Consider the following 25,432-nt stretch of genomic DNA (forward strand, 5'->3'; position numbering starts at 1 on the left):
CCTTCCTTTAGTCATTCTGGAGGTGATATTCTGGTAAAACAAGCTGCTTTACATTCCTTCAAGATTAAGCCTGAAGGCTGCTCTCCACAGCATACATGGCATTCACACATGCGTGAATGTAGGGCAGCCAAAATAAGCATGCTTTAGCCCCTAAATATAATGAGCTTAAAACGTACACAATACCCTCAAGAGAGTAACTCCACAAAACTAAGACCAATAGACAAATAATCTTATAACATACTTAGAAGTAGTTAAAACAAAATAATCCAGCACACCTTTCTAAAAGGCTGTTGTCTCTTTTTTAAAATTGTTACAGATTTTAACCTATGAGTTGCAATGCAAAGAGAGCAACAAAATCAGGTAATTGTCCAGCCTGTATTTCTAAAAAAGAGATTAAAATCTACATGAAAAATGACACTCTAGATATTTATTAAGCATAATATCTTTGTCTCATAGTATAACTCCTAAAGAGAGATATCGGTACACCAACAAACGGAAGCTTAATCACGGCTCACCTAATTTGTTGATGAAGGAATACTTGTTTTTTTAACAGTAAGCACCGAAATTTTCCGTTAAAATGCTATATTTAGTAATACTAGACATACACAGAGAAGTTGATATTCAATTTTTATATATTTAAGGACGCTAATATATAGCGATAACCTTTATTGGTGGCTCCTACGAATGTATCATGTGAAAGAAGAGTACCACATAAAAAGGTACGCTATAATGAACGCATTATTTTATGCTTATTACAAGGGGCTCAATATATATGTATTACTTTTTTTTCTGTATGAATGCAGAGTAAAATATGATTAACTCTATTTTAGGTGATTTTCCTTATTCTTTCCACAAAAACTACTGGAAGAACGTGTCCCATCTCAATCATTCATGGGATACATGGTTGTATTTTAATAGGTAGATTATGATAAAAAAGAATCATGTCCTGTCTTGTACTCATTTTATACTGTTGAATTTGTATTTCAAATTGGGGTTATAGTATAATGTATAATATGTATTTTTTAAGTCCTAAGTAGGACTGTAGATAAAGACTAATGCATTGATTTTTGTGTTCAAAACAACTTTTTAATGTGGATGTATTAACTAACAGATTGTTGCATTGTTTAATTTTAAATCTTGTAGAAAAGTTTGCCCTTAAGAAGGTGGTTGATCCTAATTGCACCGAAACGCTGCGTCACCTTTTGTGTAGTTTTCTTGCTCAGATGATCAACACAAGCATGTTGTAACAACAAACTGTTTTTTAATATATTTTTAATATTTTAAAATGTATGTTTATTTTTTAATGTAATGATAAATAAAAATCGATTTGTACATTTTTATCAAAATATTCTTGTTTTTTTGCATTACTGTCTCCACTGAATCTACATGTCACATGCAATTATTGTGTTCAAATAATGTATATGTTTTAACCCCATTAGTATTGTACATGATTACTGTGCAACACATGATACAAAAATTAGACGAGGGACTTGTTTTCCTTCCTTGCTCTCCACAGCTACCACTAGGATAGCTTTCTAAAGGTTAACTTTGACCTCATACATCATAAGGATCGTTTTGGACTGGTGCAATGTGCCCACTTTAATTAGTGGACAGCATATACCAGGCCACCTTCTCACAGTCCTCTTGTAAGGTCTAATGCTTAAGAGCATTATTCACTACGTTATTTATTGGGATATTTTTTAATGGGTCGGAAGGGTTATTTATTGTGCCACGTTTTTTATGGAGTTTGATTTGAATTAACTTTGGCTCGTTTAAAAAAGAAAGTCAATGTTACCTACTGTAAATATACTTTCTTTTGAAAATAATTTTGTAAAAAAGAAAAACATTTAAACTAAAATTTGGTCTAGGATCCCACATGTGACTAGAGATAATCTATTTAACAATTTCAAAGAAAATCCCAAAATGAAGAACATATGAAAAAGGAGACTTTTACCTTCACATCACTTCGCAAAGAATAGCGCACATCTTGTAATGTCAAGGTACGATCTCGCTCCCTCCGGCTGAGGCCAGTCTCCAGAACGTGGAAGTAGGCACGAGGTACACTGGCATCAGCTGCTAAGGAGAGCCCAGACTCCACCATCTTCTTCACAGTCAGACCATCAGCTCCACTCCAGGGAATGGTGCCTAAAAAGAGAAGGGACAGAGTGAGTAACATACCATGGAGCAGTACAGGTGAGAGTACACCCAAGATGAGATACACCATTGACAGCACCTGTGGTAAAAGCACACGTCCACTCCAGACACATATTTTTGGTTTACAGAGGTACAGATGATACACAGTTGGGCACAAAGTGAGGGGCTACACATATAATCCATCTCACACCTCGCCCAAAGCAATGGCATCCTCACCTGTAAAGGTCTCTTGCATAATGGTGCAGAAGCTGTAGAAGTCAGAGCGCAAGGAGGCTGGACGTCCCTCAATCACCTCAGGGGCCAGCCAGTTGAAGAGCGGTGCTGGGATGGTGTGTAACCAGATGTTCCTGGCGGTACAGCTCATTGTACTGAAACAGACAACAAACACTGAAAGATATGCCCTGTTTGGGATCTGTCCAAATAGGTTTACCAGACATCAAGTACATAGCTCAGGAACATCAGTATGGACAGCACTGGTATTAGAAAGGGATATGCCACTTCTGACTTTCTCCCGCCACCCTGGTTCTGGTGGGAGCCCACGGGGTTTGAATCTACCCCGTGATGCAGCTCTCTCATGACTATAGAGGTAGCATACACTCTAAGGTGGGGTTAGTTGGGACACAAAGCTAGTCTGCAGGTACCAGACTGCTGCTCTCTAAAAACTTCTTCGGCTGTATGCACCCTGATATTACTCTCTGGCACCTATTAATGTGCATCTACTCCAGGTTGGTGGACTCCAATGTGTCTTGGATGCATGCACTTTACTCCTCGGTGATGTTCCATCATATATGGCTTGCTACATGTATTTAAGGTTTCTGATATCTTACATACCTATAGTGTGCATGCAATGTAAGTCACTCCTACCTTGATAAGTACCTGGGCTGCATGTACTCTAGATTGCTCAGCTTAGCGGTGTGGCATGTGACCAACTGCACAGCGTGTGAGGTAAGCGCACGGTGGATGTATCCTTGGGAGTGTAAAAACATCAAAGCCTCACAAATCTGCAGCAGGAGTAAGGTGATTTCATCTTCCCGGAGTGCAGGGAACTCATTTCTCTGTGAGATCGAGAAGGAAACAGCACGCAATAAAATTCATGCCTTTAAACAATCCAGAGACCTCATTCAGTCACACAAGAGATATCATTAATTTTCAGAGACACAGCAGCTGAGGCAAATAGGAAACAGTGAGCACAGAGAGTAAAGCTCAGAATAAAGATGACTTTATAGTCTGCAGAGAAATACCTCTTCAAGAGATAATGGGGTTTTCCATTGGGTTCACATGCTGTGCAGATTACACACGAATACCAGCATTCATTTATGACAAGTACAGAGACTAGTGGATTTAGGTTGGGTCACATGAAGGAAAGGAATGAATGACTACTGTTCTTCTGCATTTGTGGCATTTCCTCCCCATCATAGAAAGGGACCACAACATTGTACGGAGCAAAAAAAGCACATGTGCAACCTTATCTACCCTTAGAGCTTGCCACGTTATACAACCCTCTCGGCTTCAACAGTCATTACCCCCAGGTCCTCCTGTCCTCGTCCCCTTCATACTACACAACTTAGATAATCTATTTCACTGACAGAAAAAAAGAAAAGAAGGAATGCTGGTACACCCCTCCCCCCTCTACTGGGAGTACATAACCGTACTCTACCCAGCATGTTGATGTTTCCTCCTCCTCTTCCTCTGCTTCTTCTTTTTCTTTGCCTTCTCCTGCACGTTCCAGATGGAATAGGATGGGTAGCGAGGCCCACATTAAACGTCTCATTAAGGAGACCTTGCTGGAGATGGGTGGGGCACCTAGATCCAAGAAGTCTGGTCGGGCCCTGCCATCGCCTTCTTCTGCTTCAGAGGATGAGTGGTTGGGGAGTGATGACCTGAAGGGCAAATACATAGACAAGGAGATGTTACCGGAATTGTTGAAACATGTGAAATCGAATATGGGGTTTCCTTGCGATGATGCACCAAGCACTTCTGGGGATTCTTCTCTTTGCCAGTTCCAGAGCACTGCTACGGTTGATGTTCGGTTCATCCGTATATCCTGGAGGTGCTTAACAGGGAATGGAAGGACCCTGATCGCATTATGCTTCCCCTTTTCATGGCAAAACTCTATACTCTTCAGGATATGGCCAAGGACTTGCTGGACTCCATTCCCATCAATTCTTTTGTGGCCAGTCACATGGGTCCTACTTCTTTGGCTGAGGATGCTGTAGTGCGGGATCCTGTGGACAAGGTGAACACTTCCCTGCGGAAGGTTTATTCTGGTTCCCATCTGGCGCTCCGGGCTGGCACTTATGGGCCTTATGTGGCTCAGTCACTTACTCAAGATATCAAGTCCCTGTATGGGTCTATGGATGATTTGACTGACTGTTTAGGGCTTCTGGATCATATTGAGCGGTAGGTGGTGTTTCTGTATGATATTTCCTTCGACATGGTGCATGCCTTGGCCCTTCCTTGGGGTTCTTGTGTGCTGCTTGCCGCAATTTGGTTCTGAAGGACTGGAAGGCAGATTCAAGCCAGAAGTCTTCTGCGCTGCGATTGCCCTTTCAGGGTACCATGATGTTTGGAGAAGAATTGGAGGGCAAATTGCATCGTCTGTTTAAAGAGGAGAAACATTCTTCTTCGTTCAAACAGCCTTCCTCGGTGCTGGCTTCTTCAAAGCCCAAGAGCTTAATCCATCCTCCCTCTCGTAGGCAGTTTTCTCGTGGCAGGGGATGTTTTCAGTATGGCAAAAGTCGGGACAAGAAAGCAAAGTCTCTTCCTAAGAAGCCTCGCTCCTGACTATCTGGTGGCCGGCGTCGGATCCTTGGTCGGACGTCAGCTTTAGTTATTTCTTCCATCCTGGATGTCCTCCTGTTCAGATTTGTGGATGCTGGACATTGTGATACTGGTGTACATCATTGAATTTTCGGATCCTCCTCCGGACTCTAGGGTACGTCCGACTCCCTGACCGTCTTGTCCATCCAAGAGATCAGAGCTGTGTCTGGGGGTCACAGCTCTGCTGGACAAGGGGGCGGTGCAGGAGGTCCCTCCTATGGAGAGGGGTCGTGGATTTTATTCCATAATTTTTCTGGTCCCCAATGTGACATGGGGGTGTCCGTCTTGTCCTGGATCTGAAGGCCCAGAACAAGTTTATTTTGCATCTGCCATTCAAGATGGAGACTCTTCAGCGAGTGATTTCCTTGGTTCTCTCGGGTCATTTCATGTGCACTCTGGACCTTCAGGACGCTTATTATCATGTCCTGGTCCCCTCCCATCTCATCAATTCCTGAGGTTTTGTCTTCGGGAAGCATTATCAGTTTCAGGGCCTGCCTTTCGGCCTGCGGTCTGCCCCCAGAGTGTTCACCATTGCATTTTCAGAGGGTTCTGATTTATCCTTATCTGGACAATTGGCTCCTTCATGCTCCCTCCAGGGTTTCGTTGTTGAGGGATCAAGAGGTGGTGTGTTCAGCCTTGAGGGGCCCATGGGTTTCTATTGAATCTCCCTAAGTGTCAGCTGGTCCCCTTGCAGGACTTGACATTCATAGGGACTCGTTTTTGCACCAATCTGAAACGGGTCTTCCTGCAGGTGGCTCAGGCAGTGACCTTGTGCTCCCTTGCTTGTTGTTTTCTGTAGCGTCATTCCTTTCCGGTCCGTCTCTGGTTGCGCTTTCTGGGTCTGATGGAGGCTACGGTGTTCACGGTGCCTTTGGCGCGTTTCCATCTGCGTCCTCTTTGGTCCTTCCTGTTGTCTCGGTGGGATCCTTTGTCTCACGATTTGTCCCTCTTGTTTCCAGTGTCTCTCTTGATCCTCCCTGCTCTGCACTGGTGGACGTTGTCGGACAATCTGGCCAGGGGTCTGCCTCTGCAGCCCCCCCCTCCGGATGTCATCACAACAGATACCAGTGCAGTGGGCTGAGGGGAGACATGGGGGTCGGACTTCCTTCAGGGTTGTTGGTCGCTTATGGAGAGTCGGCGGTCTTCAAATAAAATTTGAGGGAGTTGTCTGCTGTGTCCCGGGCAGTCATGGGGTTCCGGAGTCAGCTGTTGCACCGCAATGTGCTGGTTTGTTCAGACAACACGGTGATGGTGGCCTACTTGAATCACCAGGGGGTATCCAGTCCGATTCACTGAATACTGTGGTGTCCCTGTTGTTTTGCTGGGAGTAGGGGCACATCTTGTCTCTGGCGGCTATTCACATCCGGGGGGTAGATAATGGGGTGGTGGATGTCCTCAGTCAGTACTTCCCCGCCTACCAGGAGTTGGCATTGACTCCAGTGGCCTTTCGTCTGGTGAGTGTGAGGTTTGGTCATCCTTATCTTGACCTCTTTGCTTCCCGGTACAATGCTCAGCTTGCCCGCTTTTGCTCCCGGGTCCCTCAGGCGGGGTCATGGGGGGTGGATGCTCTGACCCTCCCTTGGCCATCCTGGCTGATGTATGCCTTTCCTCCCATTTGTCTGACCTCTCGGTTTCTATCTCGGCTGGTGATGGAGGATCGGGAGGTGGTGGTGCCCTTATGGCCCCGCCGGTTGTGGTTTCCCACTCTGAACTTGTTGGCTGTTCAGGGTCCTTGGTTTTTCCTATTTCCTCCGTCTCCTTTGCAGTCCACTTCAATGTTGTCCCTCCGGCGACTTTGTCTGACGGTCTGTCGGTTGAAAGGCAGGGGTGGAGGAATAGGAGTATCCCCGAGCATTTAGCTTTGGCGATTCAGCAGTCCTGGAAACTGTCTACTCTTAGGTCCTACAGTCGTCACTGGGGGAACTTCGAGCATTGCTGTCTTGGTCTGGCGTTGTCTTCTTTGGTTTGTCCTTTGCCTGATGTTCTTCAGTTTCTCTGGGAAGGGTTTGAGAAGGGCTTATCTGTCTCCACTTTGCAAGGCCCAATGGGCGGCTATTCGGGCTTTCCGTCCCCCTTGGGAAATTGCCTGATGTGGATGACCTTGTTTCTCGTTTGTTGTGCAGTTTTTACATTTCGCGTCTGGTGGTTCGGACTTCTTTTCCTCTTTGGGACTTCCCTTTGGTGTTGAAGGCTTTGGTGGCTGTGCCTTTTTTGAGCCTTTGGAGGACGTTGATCTGAAGTTTGTCACTTTCAAAGTAGTTTTTTAGTGGCTATTACTTCGGCTAGGCACCTTAGGGAGTTAGGGGCTTTGATGGCTCGGGAGCCCTTTCTTTCCTTTCCTGATGATGGCGTGGTTCTGCGTTTGGATTTGTCCTTTTTTCCGAAAGTTCCGTCCCAATTCCAACGCTCCCAGGAGCTGGTCTTGCCTGCTCTCTGTGCAGATCAGGTAGATGGGAGTGATCTTCCCTGGTCTTTTCTGGATGTTTGCCATGCGTTACGGATCTATGTGGACCATACTCGTCCCTTTCGGCAGTCTGACTCCCTGTTTGTTTCCTTTGGGGTGTCCTTTAGGGGTTGCAGGGCTTCCACTTCCTCCATTGGTCGCTGGCTGAAGCAAGTAATCATGTTGGCCTATTCCCTTTTGGACTCCCCTCCTATGGCTGGGGTACAGGGCCGTTCTACCCAGGGGGTGGCGGCTTCTTGGGCAGAGGTTTGTGAAGTTTCCCTTTCTGAGATTTGTAGGGCCGCAACCTGGGCTTCTGCTAATACCTTTGTTAGGCATTACCTGATTCAGAATGTTCTGGGGGATGATGCTAACTTTGGTTTAGGGGTGCTTCGGTCTGTCCCGTTTTCTTTTTGTACTGTTTTTAATAAATCGCTGGGTTTGCTATGGCTCTGTGTCCTGGTGGTTTATTGTGCGATGATGGCCGCTTGTGGCTTGGGCATTTTCACTTGTGTTGTATGAAGGGGAACGAGGACAGGAGGGACCTGGGAGTAATGTCCTATTAATTACCGGTAATCTTCATTACTCCGGGTCCCGTTTTCCTCGTCCCCTTCATAGCATCCCTCCCTCCCTGGCTTTCCGGCCCTCATCAGGGGCTTGGTGGTTCAGGAGGAATGCAGGGTAGAGTACGGTTATGTACTCCCAGTAGAGGGGGAGGGGTGTACCAGCAATCCTTCTTTTCTTTTTTCTGTTGGTGAGATAGATTATCTCACTTGTGTAGTATGAAGAGGACAAGGACAACGGGACCCGGAGTAATGAAGATTACCGGTAAGTAATAGGACATTCTACTCATGTGCATTTATTCCTAACACATCCTCTCTCACTCTAGACTGATGTCACAATTTTCAAAAACTGAAGAGCAAGGAGCAGCAGCAAACAAAGTCACATAATGTTTAGCCAAGGTTACTATTAGCTCTTAAACTGTCTACTAAGGGTGTGTTTTAAAAAAGGATGTGGCTTCACCTAAGTGGGATCTGTGTAGGAAACTTCCACGACCTTGACTTACCTATAACTGAATGAGCATGGCTAGCTTAAGTCAGTACAAGGCCTCCAATAATTACTGCTAATAGTGGCTTTTGACACCTCATTTCTAGTGTTAAGGCTACTACATGCAACAAAAAGTAAGTTCGTGGATTTTAAAATACAGTTCTACTGACGTCAAGATTATAGAGGATGTTATCCATATGAAACACCAAAAATTATTTTCTTGCGTAGATGATTTAGAATTCATTCTGTCCTGCAGCTAAAGTAAATGAGTTGCCTTTCGTTTTTAGGTCAAGCCTAGTGCAGCGCGCATGCGCTGCACGCTGCACTAGGAGATGACCTTTAGAAATCGGTCTGTATTTTCAAGCACTCGTGTTTGTGGTGGCATCCACCTTCAGGGAGCGAGCAGCAGCGTGCAGGAGCCATCTTTTTTAAATTAACGTGGCCGCGAGCGCTTGTTTATATTTCTTTACTTTCCCTTCCACTGCCTGCCTCACCCTCACCTTCCCTTGTCAACCGGTTCCGTTTAAACAACTGTGTGGTTTTTTGATCTCTGCCAATTACTGTGCTACATATCTAGCAGCTGTACATAAAAAATCGTACTTTGTTAAAAGTATCTGCTAGCATGTATTTTTGTAGAATACATTAAAACAGGGGCTGCTCTGTACATACACCATATAAACAAGCGCTCTCTCCTCGCACATGCTGCCTCTCTTCTCAAGTTATAGGAAGGATGAAACTTAGAGTCAGCCCTGCTGTAATTTGAACCTGTGGCTGTTGTGTGCGCACAGATTTCTGGGGCCATCTGTTTTAGTGGCTTGTTGATCTCTGCCAATAAATGTGCTACATATCTAGCAGCTGCACTAAAAATAATGGTATTTTGTCACAAATATCTGCTAGCATGTATTTTAGTATAATTCATTAAAACAGGCTGCTCTCTACACACACTATCTAAACAAGCGCTCTCTCCTAGCACATGCTGCCTCTCTTCTCAAGTTATAGGAAGGATAAAACTTAGAGTCAGCCCAGCTTTCATTTAAACCTGTGGCTGCCGCGTGTGCACAGATTTCTGGGGCCATCTACAATAACAACACAAGTGCACAGTACTGAAACATATCAATCTATGGATATTAGCAGTGAACTTCTACTGGACTGGTTTATGATCAATACAGATGTGTAAGACTTATCTGATGCACTTATGCCATATTTACTGCAGACATGTGAAGTAATATTTTGCAGTGGCATTATTACAAAAATATTAAAAGATATTGCAACAGAATTAATATATTTATAAAACATGTATGAATGTACATCAGAAATATTTATTTATCCACTCAACTTACTTTAACACGTTGACCAATGCGCGAATTCTGAGGCGGTGGTGGGATTCTAATCAGTGGACGGGGTTCGGCCGGCCCCCGGCCGGCCTCCGCACACGCCCACTGTCACGTGAGACGGCCAGGAGCCGTCCGCAGCATCGAAGGGGTTAAAGTACTAAAAATGTTAACTAAATATTCTTGCAATAAAATTTAAACTAAAAAATATTTGTCAGTTATTCCTAGACAACCATTGCCAATATCGTTGGTTACACACTTATAGGGTGCCAAAAAACACAACACATATTAGCAATGCCAATAGCTGAAAAATAAAATACAAACTACCAAGCTCTAATTGGGTGTTTTATGTATGCTAAAAGAACATTACTGCACATTGCTCAGAAGGTACATTTTGCACTTTTACCCTTCAGGCTACTTTAGCATTAAAACTAATTGTGAAGACTGACTGACTGACTGACTAATTGTGAAGTTGTTCCACATTTGATTTTTAAGCAAAAAAGCTAGAACAAAATTTTTCAGTAGCACACAATTCATTAATTTGTAGTAGTGTATAAAAACATTGCCATAGCCAATGCGTCTTGCCTTTCAGAAAATACACGTATTTAGTTATGCAGCACAATATCCTTGGTGCAACAACATCACCTGTTGCATGGCTAAACACTTATAAGGTACCAAAGGCGAGACCTATTGGCTATGCCAATATTTGTTTTCCTGAGGTGTACTTGTAAAGCACTTCTCTAGCCCAGAAAGGGACAATAATAGCACTTTGTAACAGGGATATGTATCCTGCACTTAGAATCTAGAGGGCCATGCAGAAGCGTTAACAAATCTCTTATAAGAGGGGGGCGTGGCTTGCGCGCCGGACGGTGAGGACGCACTTTCCATGAGCTCCGTGACGGACTTTCTACACGGATGCCGTGAGAGCGCTGTTTCCTGCTCTTTGGTCGTCGGAAGCGGCTCCATTGTCGGTGGAAGGCTCCGCGACCCTGATGTGGCCATCAGAACTGGTCTTCATGCAGTGAGGAGTCTGAATGCAAAGCGGTAAATTTTCCTTCAGACGCGACGCGGGCGGCCGCCATTTTGAGCGCTGAGCCCGTGTCGTTCTTCAGCTACCCGCTTCGACTCCCTGCCTTCTATTTGGCATTATTCCTCTGCTTTGCCCATATTCTACACCTCTATGGCGTCTTTTTTGCTGTTCCTGGCCATTTTTTTGCCCCTTCTTTGTGCTTGACAACTGACTCCGTGCTTTCTGTCAGAAAAAAAGGTACCGCCATTTTACTAATGCTGCATTTGACCAGACTCTTTTCTCCTCTCCATTATGCCACAAATATTGTTGTTTTGACCATATCGCATTACTTAATTCATGCCCCGCTTACTATCAATGATATTTATTAGGTTGGATATTTGTTTTTTCGCAGTTTAACGCTGCACCTGACTATCATATTTCCTCATACCTCAGTGCCACCCTTTTTCAGTGACCTGCGGTTTTCCTCCAACTGGTTTAGTGTCTCTGCTACTACTCATAGATAATATCTACTGTGCAGTATCTTTCTTGCTGTTTATTTTTGGCCGCGCCTTTTGGTCCTTGTTCACATTTTTTATCATGGCCAATGACTCCAAGTTGTCTCAGACTGGTACCAAACCTAAACGGCTTAAAAATGACCCGCCCTCTCCCATTAAGTCTTCCTCTAATCCTGTTCTGGACTCAATCCTTGAGGAGGTTTGCGGCCTCCAACCTTTTATGAGTGCGACCAATGACAGGCTCAAACAGATTGAAGACCGTTGGGTACTTATGGAGGGCAAAGTCTTAAATTTGGAACAAAGGGTTAGTGACATTCAAGATGTCTCGACTAAAATCCCTCTCCTAGAGCAAGAAATCCACAAACTTAAGCTGCACACGGAAGATTTGGAAAATGGCAATCGCAGAAACAACCTACCCGTTTATGGTATTCCGGAAAATTTGGACGGTTCTGACATGGTGTCTTTTTCACAAAAATTTCTACAAGAACTTTTGGATCTCCAACCTGCGTCACATCCTCTGAACATTCAAAGAGCTCACCGCCTTGGCCGTCTGAACTCTGCCTCTAACAAACCTCGTGGCATTATCATGCTTTTCCTAGAATTCACGGAGCTGATGACTGTTTTAAAAGCTGCCAGACTGAAACGTCGTCTCCAGTGGTCTGGTCACAACATTTTCATCTCCCAAGACCTCTCGACTGCGACTAACGCCAGACGTAAAGAATTCTTGAATCTACGGATTCTGATGCGACAACTTCACATTCAATATGGCATTCTTCATCCATGTTTCTGCAAGATCACTCATAATGGTCGAACCCGCTCATTTGATGATCCTCAAAAGCTCCCTGCTTATCTCCAAAGTGTCTCTTCTTCGACGATGGATACTGTGGCTTAATCTTTTTTCTTGTTAACTTTCTTGATGCTCTAGCATGTTGTTTCCTTTTTTTTCTCACTATTGATGTGTACGTCTCTCCTCTGTCTCTGTATGTATCTTCTTTTTCATCTTTAATTTATATTCTCCTACTTTTCGCTCTTACAGCTTCTGTTCACCCTTTTCTTGTGTCCTTTTTCTCGGATGCTCATGGGGATGTCTCCCCTACCCGGCGTATCCTTCCCCCTGATGCTTTTGTTCTTCGCTATTTCTCCGATCAGGCGTCTGTGCCTTGATCTGTTTACTTTCCTCTATCTTTTATCTGTTCTCTTTTTTACCTTTCCCCTTATCTCTTTTTTCTCTTCCCCTCTTACTACATTCCTTTTCCTTTTCTTCTCTGCTCCATTTCTTTCGTCTCCTCTGCAATCTCTTTTTCGATTATTCTCCTTCATGGTGTATTTCGTTCTTCTCACCAGATTTTACGTGTGTGTTCTGAGTATTTTGAGTGCTTCCCTTATACGTATTTTATGTCATTGTTATTTCCTTTTTTGTAGTGCTTCCCTTGCCATGTGTTCTCTCCACGTGTCGTCCATCACCCTCTTCCTCAATGGTGTGTAATTTTGTCTCTTGGAATGTGCGAGGTCTTGGTCACCCTGTCAAGCGTCAAAAGGTATTGTCTCATTTATCCAAAATTGGTTCTCAAGTTGTTTTTCTTCAAGAAACACATTGTTCTGATGTCAAATCAATCAAATTGAAGAGACAGTGGATGGGTCAGGTTGTATTTTCTCCAGCTTGTCTTAAAAAAGGGGGGGTTGCTATTTTATTTCACAAAGCTTTGAATGTACAGATTATCTCATCTCAACATAATGACGAAGGACGTTGGGCAATGGCTAAGGTTGTTATCCATAATAAAACAATGGTTCTGCTAAATATTTACGGCCCGGTACGTCCTGATCCTAAGTTTTGGATTGCTATTAAAACCCTAATTTCCTCCATTGACTGCCCTGATTTTATCATTGCAGGTGATTTTAACCAATGGTTGGACCCTTTCTCTGATAGATTATCTTCCAGCAAATTTCAACCTGACAAATCCCATAGGAGCTTCCAATCTGCCATTGCCTTGCGTCCTTTATTTGATTCTTGGAAGTTATGTAACCCAGATGTGTTGGAATATACCTTTCTCTCTCCTGTGCACCACACCCGTTCTAGAATTGATTACATTTTGATTAGTAAATCCATACTCCCCTCCATTCAACAATCTACCATAGGCTCCATTTTTATTTCTGGCCATGCCCCTGTTTCTACCTCACTTGATCTTTCCCTTATATCCTCTAAATTTAGTCGCTGGAAATTTAACGCCTTTCTTTTATCTGATGCAGTTTTTTTGAAGGAAAGTGTGGAATTTTTCACTGAATTTTTTACCTTTAATGATCCCTCTGATACCTCCATTCCTAACAATTGGGATGCCTTTAAAGCGGCGTTCCGAGCATTTACCATATCCTATGTTGCTAAAAAGAAGAAACTCAATAGGGAACAGTATGATGACCAACTTCGTAAAATTAAGCACCTTGAGCATTTATATTTCTCTTCTAAATCCCCCTCCTCCCTTCACGATTTGATCTTAGCCAAAACAGACCTCAATAAGATTATTACCAATGAGGCTTGAAACACCCTCCTCAAAATTAAATCCAAATTTCATGGTGGCCAAAATAAAGCGGGGAAATTGTTAGCAAACTATTTGAAAATTAAGTCTGAACGTAAAAATATTGGCCCCATTTTCAATGAATCTCTAAACAAATTGGTTACAGCAGATGAGGACATCGCTGATGTATTCCATTCCTATTATCATTCCTTATATACTGATGACACCCATCCCTCTGATGTAAACTTATCTTCCTTTTTTGAGGGTCTTCCATCTCCCCCTTCCCTCCCCGATGAGTTTGTGCTCCTGGAAGAGGAAATTACACTACAGGAGGTAACTCGAGCCATGCGATCCCTCAAACGTTCAAAGGCTCCTGGTCCAGATGGCCTACCTGTAGAATTTTATTCTTCGTTTCATACCTTTTTTGCCCCTAAACTCCTTCAACTCTTCAATTCCTTTATTAGTAGTGCGAAGGCTTCTGGGTCCTTTTTGGATGCATTAATTATCCTCATTCCAAAACCTGATAAAGATCATACCCAATGCAAAAACTATCGCCCTATATCCCTAATTAATTATGATTGCAAAAGTTTTGCTAAAATACTTGCTACTCGTCTTGATTCCCTTATCCCCAGTGTCATCAAGACGGACCAGGTGGATTTTGTGAAGGGTAGGCTTGCTGCTGACAATGCTCGTTTATTCTCTAATGTCATTGCCCACAGCAAACATCTTAAAGTCCCTTTAGCAGCACTGTCCTTAGATGCTGAGAAGGCTTTTGACCGCATTAACTGGCAATTTCTCATTCGTACCCTACACTGGTTTGGTTTTGGTTCTTCTTTTATTTCTATGGTTAAACTTCTCTATTCCTCTCCTCGTGCCAGTATTTTTGTCAACAACCAATTTTCCAAGTCGTTCTCCTTGTCTAGAGGCACTCGTAAGGGATGTCCCCTCTCTCCCCTGTTATTTATTCTTTGTCTTGAGCCCTTCTTAGAAAGAATTTGTTCTAATCCTAGCATCACTGGTTTTAAATTGGCTTCTACTGAAACTAAATTGTCCGCATATGCAGATGATGTGCTAGTGTACATGTCTAATCCTGAAAACTCCCTTCCACCATTCATGGAAGAGGTCAGTTTATATTCCTCTATTTCGGGATATAAATTGAATCTGTCCAAAACAGAAGTCCTCCCACTTAATTCACTTTGCTACCAATACATGTTTAATAATACTGATTTTGCTAGGTGTCCCTCTAAAATTAAATATCTTGGTATCTGGTTCGCTCCCTCCTTGAAAGATACCCTTAAATTTACGTTTGATTCTCTTATAAAGAAAATCTCCTCCCTTCTTCAAATTTGGTCCCCTTTATTTCTTTCCTGGTGGGGCAGACTGGACACAATTAAAATGATGATTACCCCTCATGTTCTTTATACTGTGTCTATGCTTCCTTTCAAAATTCCCCTTTCCTATTTCTCCCGCATAAACTCTATTTGTACTAAATTTTTGTGGAATGACAAGCATCCCCGAATAGCGCTACAGAAGCTGATTCGTCCTAAATCTGAAGGTGGAGTTCGATTTCCCAACTTTAAAATGTACCACTCTGTTTTCATGATTAAACAATCCTTTTCTTTAGCCTATGACTTTGATGACACTCCTGTACCTACCTGGGTTCTTCTAGAACGCTCTCTGCTGAAGGACCTTTCCTTTCAACATGTTGTTTTTATGTCAAACTGTTCTTTTTTGACTAAATACCGTATCTTAAAATACTCCCAAACTGTATTACACAATGTCTTCTCCTCTAACCTTTCTTCATTGCAATGTTTTTTATTATCTGTTGTATGGTATAACAAATTTCTTCGATATAAAGGTAAATCATTTTATTTCAAGCACTGGAAAGAGAAGAATATTATATTTGTTCATCAATTTTTTGATAATGATTCTCTCATTCCTTTTCTGCAATTACAAAGGTTATTTAATTTACCTTCGTCATCTCTTTCTGAATATACCATTATTACGTCTGCCATTCAGTCACACTTAGCTTCCCTTTCAATACCTGTTGTCTTCCCATCCTTTGTTCCTACCTCTTCCCTTTATCCCTTATTTTCCTCTCAACAACCTAAGGCTGCCCTTGTTTATACACTATTACTGGCACCTAGTTCAGATCGTTCTAAATCAGCTATTGAGATTGCATGGGAAACGGACCTTAATATGTCTCTCTCTGTTCTGATGTGGGATCGTATATGGTCCAAATTGTTTAAGGTATCTCCTGCTGCTCGTATTACCCAATCGTTACTGTTAATTTATCATAGAGTCCTTATCACTCCTGTAACTGTTCATAAGTTATCCCCAACATCCTCTTTACTGTGTTGGTCCTGTGCTAATGAAACTGGGTCACTTAAACACTTACTGTTTGAATGTTTTCATGTTTTATCATTTTGGAAGGAAGTTTGGAAGACATGTATGCTAGTTTTTAAATGTTCTGCCCAGTTATCTTTACAGGCTATTTTTCTAGGATCATTGTCATCTGATGTGGATATTATCTCTTCTTCTGCGAGATTGTTGGACTTGTTTATTTCTCTTGCATTTAAAGTTATCTTATTATGTTGGAAAGATAATTCTAAAATTTCTACTCACACCTGGTGGAATTTTGTCTGTGATGAACATAGGATTGCTATAGCTTCGTCCTATTCTATCCCCCTGAAAATTAAATCTGATCTCCTTTGGCTCCCCTTTACCACTTATCTTTCCTCCAAATCTCTTCCCTGACTGACTCTCAGTTTTCCCACTTAGTATTCCCTTCTCCTCTCTCTCTCTTCCCTTCCATTCTTTTGCCCTTTCTTTCTTTTCGTTCTTTCTTCTTTCCTCTTTTCTATTCTTCTTGTTTCTTCCTTTTCCCTTTTACTTCTCTCTATGGTCATTTCCTTCTTGGTTTTTATTGCTCATTGCATATGTTTTAGTACTTCTCTTTGATATTCTATTGTTCCAAATTTTTATGACATATGTATTGTATTTACTCCAAAATGCTAATAAAAATCTCTTAAACAAAAAAAAATCTCTTATAAGAGGATACTTTAGAGAGTGGGGAAGGATTAGACGGGACAGACTAGATAACATGGCCTGCATGTAGGCGCCATAGAAAACCAAAGGAGATGGATCCTATTGAGGTGCTGGGAAGAGGGTGGGTAAGAGGAGGATTTTGAAGTTTTCTGAAAATGACTGAGCTAACTGAGAAGGTTTTTTAGCGGTACGGAGACATATGCATAGAGGGCTGTTTTCACATGCATTCTGTAATCAATTTTGCCATTTAAGCTTGGATACAAACGCACGATAATATGATATGGGGCAAAAACAGATACGGAACATGGTTTGCAGTGAGGTAATATGTTTTCTTCATGAGATCTAAAACATGCACAAAGCATATCGTAAGAGGATTCATACCACATTCCAAGACAATCTCACTGCAACAAAGCTGTTGAGGTGGGTTCCATATTTTTCTGATTTAAGACCAGGGCAAGGTATGCCTTTCAACTCATATATTTAAAGTCATTCAGTGCCATGGGTTTATAGGCCTATGAGTTGAATAGATAAACAAAGATTAAAAGCCCGAGAGGAACATGACCTTAAAAAGCAAAGATTTAAGAGGTGGAATCTATCGGAATGCCGTATGAACATTTTGCAGTTAAAAGTTGTATATCCAAATTACTGTAGATGCAAACATTGTCAAATTAGACCATCTTGAATACAACTCGCCAGGTCAAGCAAGAAAACTAAAAGTTGCTCGGTTTGGCAGTGGGGTCCCATGCCCCACTTGACACATCCAACTTCTTTTCTTTCATTAGGTCATCTGCAAGTAGAATTCTTTTTTGACCAAGGCAGACACGAGAGGATGGTGATTGGATCCCAACAAAGAAAGGTTGAAAGACTCCTAGTACTAAGGTGATCAACCTTTACCTCCCCTTACATCCCAGCCATTCAACCCTATATTTGAAAATATTCACAAAAAAGATTACAGTGAGTTAGGTGACAACATGTTGTCAAGTACACGAATTAGCCAAATATGTTTCCAGCAAAGCCTGACTGACCTGGTTACATATTTGAAATTAGCATTCAAAGTGGAAAGATTGTAGCAAATGAGTCAGTTGGTGATGGGCCAGTAGAGGAAGCAAGGACTATATCAGAGGAGAAGGCTGTTTGAGCAGAATGCTCTTCTCAATAACTTCCTCGCATGAAGACGGACATTAGAGCAGCAGCCCTGATGAAGTCAGTGATGTAAGAACATTGTTTTCTGACGAAATACTTGTTGGCTATATCTGAAGTTGAGGGCCTGTGAAGCAGAAGAACTTTTTATGAAATAAATCGCAGTGGAAATAAGAGAAATTGAACATACTTTATTTTCACACTTGTTGGTGCTCAGGAAATTGTGCTGAACTGTTTCAGGACTGGATGCTTTCAGTCCATATTTGCGCGCAATAGTGGCAGCCCTCTTCCTTTGGAGCACCGAAGTCAGAAATTGTTTATTCTATGCACAAAGAGGGAATAATAAATGACCAGCCCTGCTTTGTCCTTGTCCCCCGCGACTCTCCCGTACCATACACAGCCCGTGGGGGGCATCTCCTGCATCTCCCGCAGTAGAACAGCCCGTGGGGGCTGCATCGATCGCCCACTGAGAAGCGGACTCCAATACCCAGGGTCCTCTAGTGGCGCCTGAAGCCAGCGCCATCGCCCAGCGCCAGAGCCAGGAGGCCACCCCACTAACCTCTCAGGAGCTTTGAACCCTCTCACGAATCCCCGGGCATCGACCACACCCCCTGGACTTTATTATCATATATCGGATAAGGCGAGGTGAGGACATCTTCACTGTGCCCCGCTGGGTCTATTCATACTGTCAATAGTCTTATAGCCTTATAGCTTATCACAGCAGGGGAGAGTAAAAGTTGTTATCGTGGACACTTACCCCGTGGGAAAAAACAGAGGAGTGGAGTAGAACCCTATAGTGCTTTTTAGATCTTGGACTCTGTGGTCTGGGTGGATGGATATTGGGTCATTTGGGGTTATTCGCGAATTGTGATCTGTTCATTTAATAGGATGAGTAGGAGGAAAGCGAGGGACTCCATGGCGGGGGGAGTGCAAAAGGGACATTGGACGCATTTTTTGTGAGGGCGGAGTCGCTGTTGGTGCACGAGATTCAACTGGCAGAAAAGAGACTCTCACTGGACTCATTTGCACTACAGAAGAGGTCATCTATAGGGCCCATAGCATTGGCTAGGTCACCTAAAGCTGATAACCCAGTAGCTAAAGATATCATAAATGCCGCTCATATTCTAATTAGCCCAGATGTTACAGAACCACAAGGGATAGAACTGTTAGCGCAGACTATAGAGGTACCACAGATGGTGTCATGCATAATAACATCAGCAGGAGAGGAGACCGAGGGGGGTTGTGACCCACACATGGTTTCACCCGGTGAGCCAGGGCAGCCAGGTCACACGGGGGGAGCCACGTCTGGGCCACGACTTCAATTAGAAACGGAAACGGAAAAACTCTATGGGAAGGTGGGGAGGTGGTTACTAGATCAAAAAGGGCACAACTAGATTGAAGTGAGACGGGTTGGGTCACTACTCCATCAGTGGATCCTCTGGCAACAATCAAGCGAACTCGAGGGGAAGGGAACAAAAGTGAGGACATCAAACCAAATAGGAAAGGTGCTCCTACCCAGGGCAGAGTTACAACCTTAGCAGGGCAACCGGAGAATTCTCAGAAGGTGCAGAAATGTGGACCAGGCTGGAAACTATGTTGAGTGCTCATCTTGAGCCCCTACACAAGAAAATCACTCAAACTGAAGAGAAAGTGACCTTGTTGCTTGCCCGGATTAGTAACTATGTGAACGCTGTAGTGGCACCTACAGTAGATAGCTCGGGGTCTTTAGAAGCCTCTGTCCTTCAAGTGGCCGCATTGCTTCCAGAGAGACAAAGTGACACAACACATGGTGGTGAATGACAGCAGCAATTAACAGAAGCTGTTAATAAAACCTTGCCGGTGGGGCCCAGGGTGGGTAATGCCCCAACTGTAAGACGCGATATGCGAGACACTAGCCACACAAGAGAGGGAACCGTGGATCAGAATGCGAAGTCATTTAGGGGTTTGGAAAACAGGGGGGACCTAGCAGAAAAAGCACCAGCAAGACAGGGTAGTCGGTCAGTACAAGATGATTGGGTTAGAGGTTCCAGGGCTTTGCCTGTGATAGATCTTTTACCCGCGGCTTGCCGTTACACATTAGTTTTGACAGGGGTTCCCACGCTTGGTGGAACTAAAGACGAAACTCCACAAGTGTTAATCTATAAGTCGGCCCATTGGCTGAACAGGAACCTGCAATTTAATATCACCAATCACAGGCACATTTTAATGGCGAGACGGGTGTCCTGGATTGGCTGTACTAGGGAGTGCTTCCCAGGAGACACAGTGATTTTAAACCTAAGGTTCCCCGAACTGGTACAAGATCTTCTCACACAGGGTATGGGGCTCTTTCGAGCAGAGGATGACTCGACTATTAAGATGTTACCACTGGGTTTCTTTTATAGAGACAGGAAGGGAATAAACTTAAGTGATAACCAGAGGACTGCTCAGACAGGTTATGCCCGAGGGGTGACTCTGGTTCATTTATCTAATCGTTATGGCCTGCTCGCAAATGTTTCAGCCCTAGATGATATTGATTGACACAAGGAGAGTATATTACCTGAGGAGGAGGGAGGTTTGCATGCTGTACCCCTGACTATAGGTGGGGGAGGGACACTACAGCCGCAGGCCGAGGAGCCCACGTCGCTGACCACCGTTGAAGTTTCTCTGGGTTCAACTAGGATAGGGAACACTCCAGCCAATAGCATCCACCCCAGTCATGCAATCAGGGCAACAGCAGATTCCCCAGACACTCACAGTTATGGCTCCATTAAGATCATCTCACGGAACATAGCCGGGCTTTTGTCCAAACTATCCAACCCGGAATGGTTACTTTACATAAAGCGCTTTCAGGTCATCTGCCTCCAGGAAACATGGGAGACGGACAGTAGCTTGTCCGCCCTAGAGGGCTATAAAATGTACTTTGTCCTGGCGTGTAAGGGAACTGTAGGTAGAGCGAAGGGAGGCCTAATCATATATGTGGATTTAAGCCTGAGTGGGAGGTGGGATGATCTAGGATGGGTAAGGGGGGTAAGATTATGTATAAGGGGTCTTAAGTTAATTTTTGTAAATATTTATAATGCTGTTTTATCGGGACAGCCCTTAAGACTGAAGGAATTGGAGATGAGGGTAAGTAGGATATATGAGCTGGGGGGCCAGGTACCCCAGTTGGTATTATTAGGTGACTTTAATTGTCACATATGCCCAAACGTGGAACCTAGAAGAGGGAATTGGTCTTCATGCCCAGTAGAAGAGGGCCCCCATTTAGAGAACACAAAGGAGGGGAAAGAACTAAATAAGTTGTTAGGATCCTTTGCCCTCACAAATACCATGGACTTGATCAAAACAGGGAAAACCGGCCTGGTTCATCCAACTTTCAAGGGAAGAGGCTGTGCCTCTTTTATTGATTATATTTTCGTTTCTACGTCATTGAGGACCAGGGTCCTATGGTTTGAGATACAGTCAAGTATATTTAGTGATCATAACCCACTGGTCATTTCACTCAGGGACCCAAATGTACCAAAGCCCCCTCCCTGCATGGGGAAGAGTGGTGCTTTATTAGCTACCGACCAGGGCAGGAGACTTAGATGGTCTCAGGCAGATGGCGTTCCTTCTATAGCTCTCTACTAGCACACAAACAACAATGTGTTTGGAAGTGCCTAAACGGATTGGTGGACGGGGCTGAGCTGGTTACAGCATACCAAGATGTCACTTATCATATAGATAGCCTACTTAGGACCAAATCCAAAGGGAGGAGCAAGGAGGAACCCAGGTGGTTTGATCATGATTGCTCTAGGGCTGCAAAAGAATTGAAAAAGGCCCTTAAAACAGTCCCTAGGGAAAAGAGCAGGGTGTCCACTTGTCGGGCACTCTACAAGCAGGCAGTTAAACGCTGAAAAACCGCTTGGCAAAACACGGGGCGTGGGAGAATATGAGGGAAGCGGTAGAGTCAAAAAACATTACTGCTTTCTGGAAGGTTATTAATGACCCTTGTTTTCAAGAGGCTAATGACCCGAAGATAGCGAATCACATCCTACCAGCATCCTGGCATGTGCATTTTAGTGGGATATATAACTATGGCACGATAGAGGAAAATATAGTGGGTGAGGAAGGGGGCGGGAATGTAGGAAACACTAAATTTTCCTTACGCCAAATACAGGCAGGCATAGAGGGGCATGTTGAGGAACAAAGTTCCAGGGACTGACGGGGTTCCCCCTGATCTTTTCCTGAGTGAGGTAAAGTTGTGGACGCCAATCCTGACCAGAGTTATCAATGCTGCTTTAGAGTCAGGCATGCCTGCGTCCTGGTCTACAGTCACAATTGTACCCATATTAAAAAAAGGAGACCGAGATAGCCCACTTTGTTATCGCCCGTCTCCTAATTGATGTCTCTGTGAAACTCCTAGGCAGGGCAATTCTAAATCGTTTGCAAGATTGGGCAGAGGAAAACCATATACTTACTGAGACCCAGTATGGCTTTAGATCAGGACGTTCGACAGCTGACCAATACCTTAATCTATATCCTTTGACAGCCAAGTACACCGTAGCCAGTCAGGGGACGGTGTACTTGGCATTCATGGATTTGACAGCGGCGTTCGACCGCGTGAATCGAAAGAAATTATGGGCTATTATAGTGGCTCTTGGCGTGGACCGGGGCATAGTGCATATTTTAAGAGCCATACATAGGGATACTTCTGCACGGGTAAGATACAATGAGGAGGGGAGCCTGACTGACCAATATTCATGCACAAGGGGGGTAAGGCAGGGATGTATATTGGCCCCGTTCTTATTTAGACTTTATAAAAATGATCTAGAGCGGGCGCTGGTTGCCTTGGAGGTGGACTCGCCAAGGATTGGAACTAGGGGGGTCCCCGTCTTCCTTTATGCAGACGACGCAGTACTTCTCGCACGGACCCTCCGAGGTTTACAATGCCTCATAGATGGTTTTGTTCGATTCATGGAGAGTCTTGATTTGGCTGCTAACCTGTCTAAATCTTATATTATGAAGGTAGGAAAGACGCCAAAAAGGAAATACCAAAATATGATTGGCGCACACGCCCTGGAAAAAGTGCAGACATTTTCTTATCTAGGGATTTAATTTGATAGCCGCCTTAATTTTAAACCCCTTCTCGATGAGAAATGCCGGTCTATAGTGAGTTGTACTGGTGCCACTATGAATTTTGCACGGAGGGTGGGGCGCTGGTCGTCGGAACAAATTTTAAAATTGTACAACGCAAAGTGCTGTGCCAAAATACTTTATGCGAGCGAAGTTTGGGGGCTTATTAACTCACAAAGTGTCCAAATCGAAGAGAATAAATATTTAAGACAAGTGCTGAGAGTTTCGCAAGGTACACCATGAGGAACTGGGTGTAACTTATCTGAGAGATAGGTTATAATTAAAACCCGTTAAGTGTTGGATTAAGATTTGGACTAACCCCGAAGCACCATTAACTAAGGAGATCATAAAGGACTGTTTGGCACGAGATCAGGGAAGGAATATCCCATGGTTAAAATATGTGAGGGATTCCTCGTTAGCCCTGGGGTGTGCAGACTTTTTTAATAATCCAGCAAAATTATTACTGCGGGATAAGGCCCATGTTACTTTGGTATTCACAAAATATGTGGCTGACCGGAGGGAGGATAGTGAATTGAATAAACCCTCTGTAAGAGCGTATATTCTGACTAAATCCTGTTTGGGCATGGAACAGTATCTGTCTTTAATATACAATGTGCAAGACAGATTTTTAATGATACGCTTCAGGCTAGACATATTACACCACAGTCTAGCGGTGCCGGCAGGTTACACCAGGTTCACGGAGTTGAAGGGTCCGTGCGTTTGCGACTTACGGTCTTCGCAGGATACCCTCCACTTTGTGTTACTGTGCCCCTATTACGAAAATCCTAGGAAGCGTTTTTTTAAAACGCATTTTAAAAAAGGGGGGTTTTAAGCAGGCTAAGGTTGCATTACTGTTCCTGAAATTGTCTTCAGAGGTGTTAACTCTTTTTTGTACTGTGAACTTCCTGAGGTCGGCATTGCGTTCTAGAAAGACAAGAGGTCAGGAGTGACTACAGTAAATTTTATCACCGTGAGGTTAAGAGCCCTATAAATGAACTGTGTGAACAAGGGTACTTTTCATATAAATGTAAATTAATTAGGCCTACCTGTTAGTAATCTGATATTTGGCACGAGTGTCAACATTTTAGCCAATGATCCCAATTTCTTTTCATGGATTGTCTGGTACATGTATTTGTAGCTGAAATTGGTTTTATTGTGTAACCTATGCTTTTTACATGTTTTTTATTGGTACTTTTATGGTATTGTATTGATGCCGAATAAAGTTTATATATATAAATGAGTCAGTGACCTAGGTGGTTTCATTTCAAATGAAGTAAATGGGAGCATGCCTGAAAGACTAAGGACGTTGCTTAGGCTCAGACTGAGCATAAATATCTCTGATGGTGAGACAATGCCCCGACATGTACTACTCTATGAGGCTGTTAGACAAAATCTAGTAGGATACGTTTTAAGGACATCTGGGTCTTTCATAAAAATAGTACATGGCTGTTTAGCTGAAAGAACCTGCAGCACACTGAGTCTGCAACTGATGCAACTGCGGCTAACAACAGTGACTAGTTTAATGACACTAGAGACAATTAGTTCAAGGGGCTCCAAGAACCACTCCCAAGCCAGATGAACATTTATGACTGGAGGTAACAAAAGTAAAAGGTTGCCTAAGTAACTAATGCAACTGTTTAGAGGAATTATTGTACACCTAGATGGCCACAAGGTAGGTCTGACATGATCCCTACTGAACTCCATGAGCTACAGAAGGAATAGGTAAGAAAACATTTCCCACCCTAGTCAAAGGACAAACAAAGACACCTACTTCTATACTGTTTCCAGTTGAATGCCGTCTAGCGATCTCAAAAAGGCACATTTTAGGCAGAGAGGTTTATGCGTTGATAGATCAAACTTTCAAAGACTCAGAGAACTCCTGAGAACAATAAACACATATGCATTTTCTCAGTCTTGAAAACGTCCTAAGCTAGGATGGGACGTACAGGCGGGAGTATGAGCTGGCTTTCCATCTTCCATATTTGTGTTCATCTTTATGTGATACCAAATGCACACAGATTACGAGTGAACCTTAAACCACAAAAAGTATTTTGCTTCTTTAATTGAATAGTCAAGTATGTTCATGGAATATAATAAAAAAAAAAAACAACAACCAATCCAATAAATCTTTCCTATACAAATTGCTTCATCTATATATATGGCCTGGCCGTAAGGGACATTGCTAGCAGCAGCAAAATGATACTGTAACGTCTTTCAGACTAGGCATCTAAAGTGAGTATTAAGCCTCGGTCGCTACTAGTTGAGTGCAGGCGTGGAGTGACACACTGTCTGAGGAGGGCTGAGGACGGCTCTGCTGAGCCAGT

The 25,432-nt window shown here is 43.4% G+C and overlaps 1 protein-coding gene across 2 annotated transcripts in view; it reads right to left on the bottom strand.

The window, feature by feature from the left end:
• LOC144766788 (inactive serine/threonine-protein kinase TEX14-like) overlaps positions 1–25,432 on the bottom strand; it is a 1,338,527-nt gene that overhangs the window by 616,229 nt on the left and 696,866 nt on the right. The window contains exons 10-12 of one of the 2 annotated variants that reach the window (XM_078650521.1): positions 3,031–3,209; positions 2,371–2,522; positions 1,955–2,145 (exon numbers count right to left, since the gene is read on the bottom strand). In XM_078650521.1, coding sequence (XP_078506647.1) covers positions 1,955–2,145; positions 2,371–2,522; positions 3,031–3,209 — 522 coding nt within the window. Of the gene's footprint in view, positions 1–1,954; positions 2,146–2,370; positions 2,523–3,018; positions 3,210–25,432 lie in introns of both variants that reach the window. The other variant, XM_078650519.1, reaches the window with a different exon arrangement.

The sequence above is a fragment of the Lissotriton helveticus genome, chromosome 7 (assembly GCF_964261635.1).
Source record: "Lissotriton helveticus chromosome 7, aLisHel1.1, whole genome shotgun sequence".
Classification (NCBI taxonomy): Eukaryota; Metazoa; Chordata; class Amphibia; order Caudata; family Salamandridae; genus Lissotriton; species Lissotriton helveticus.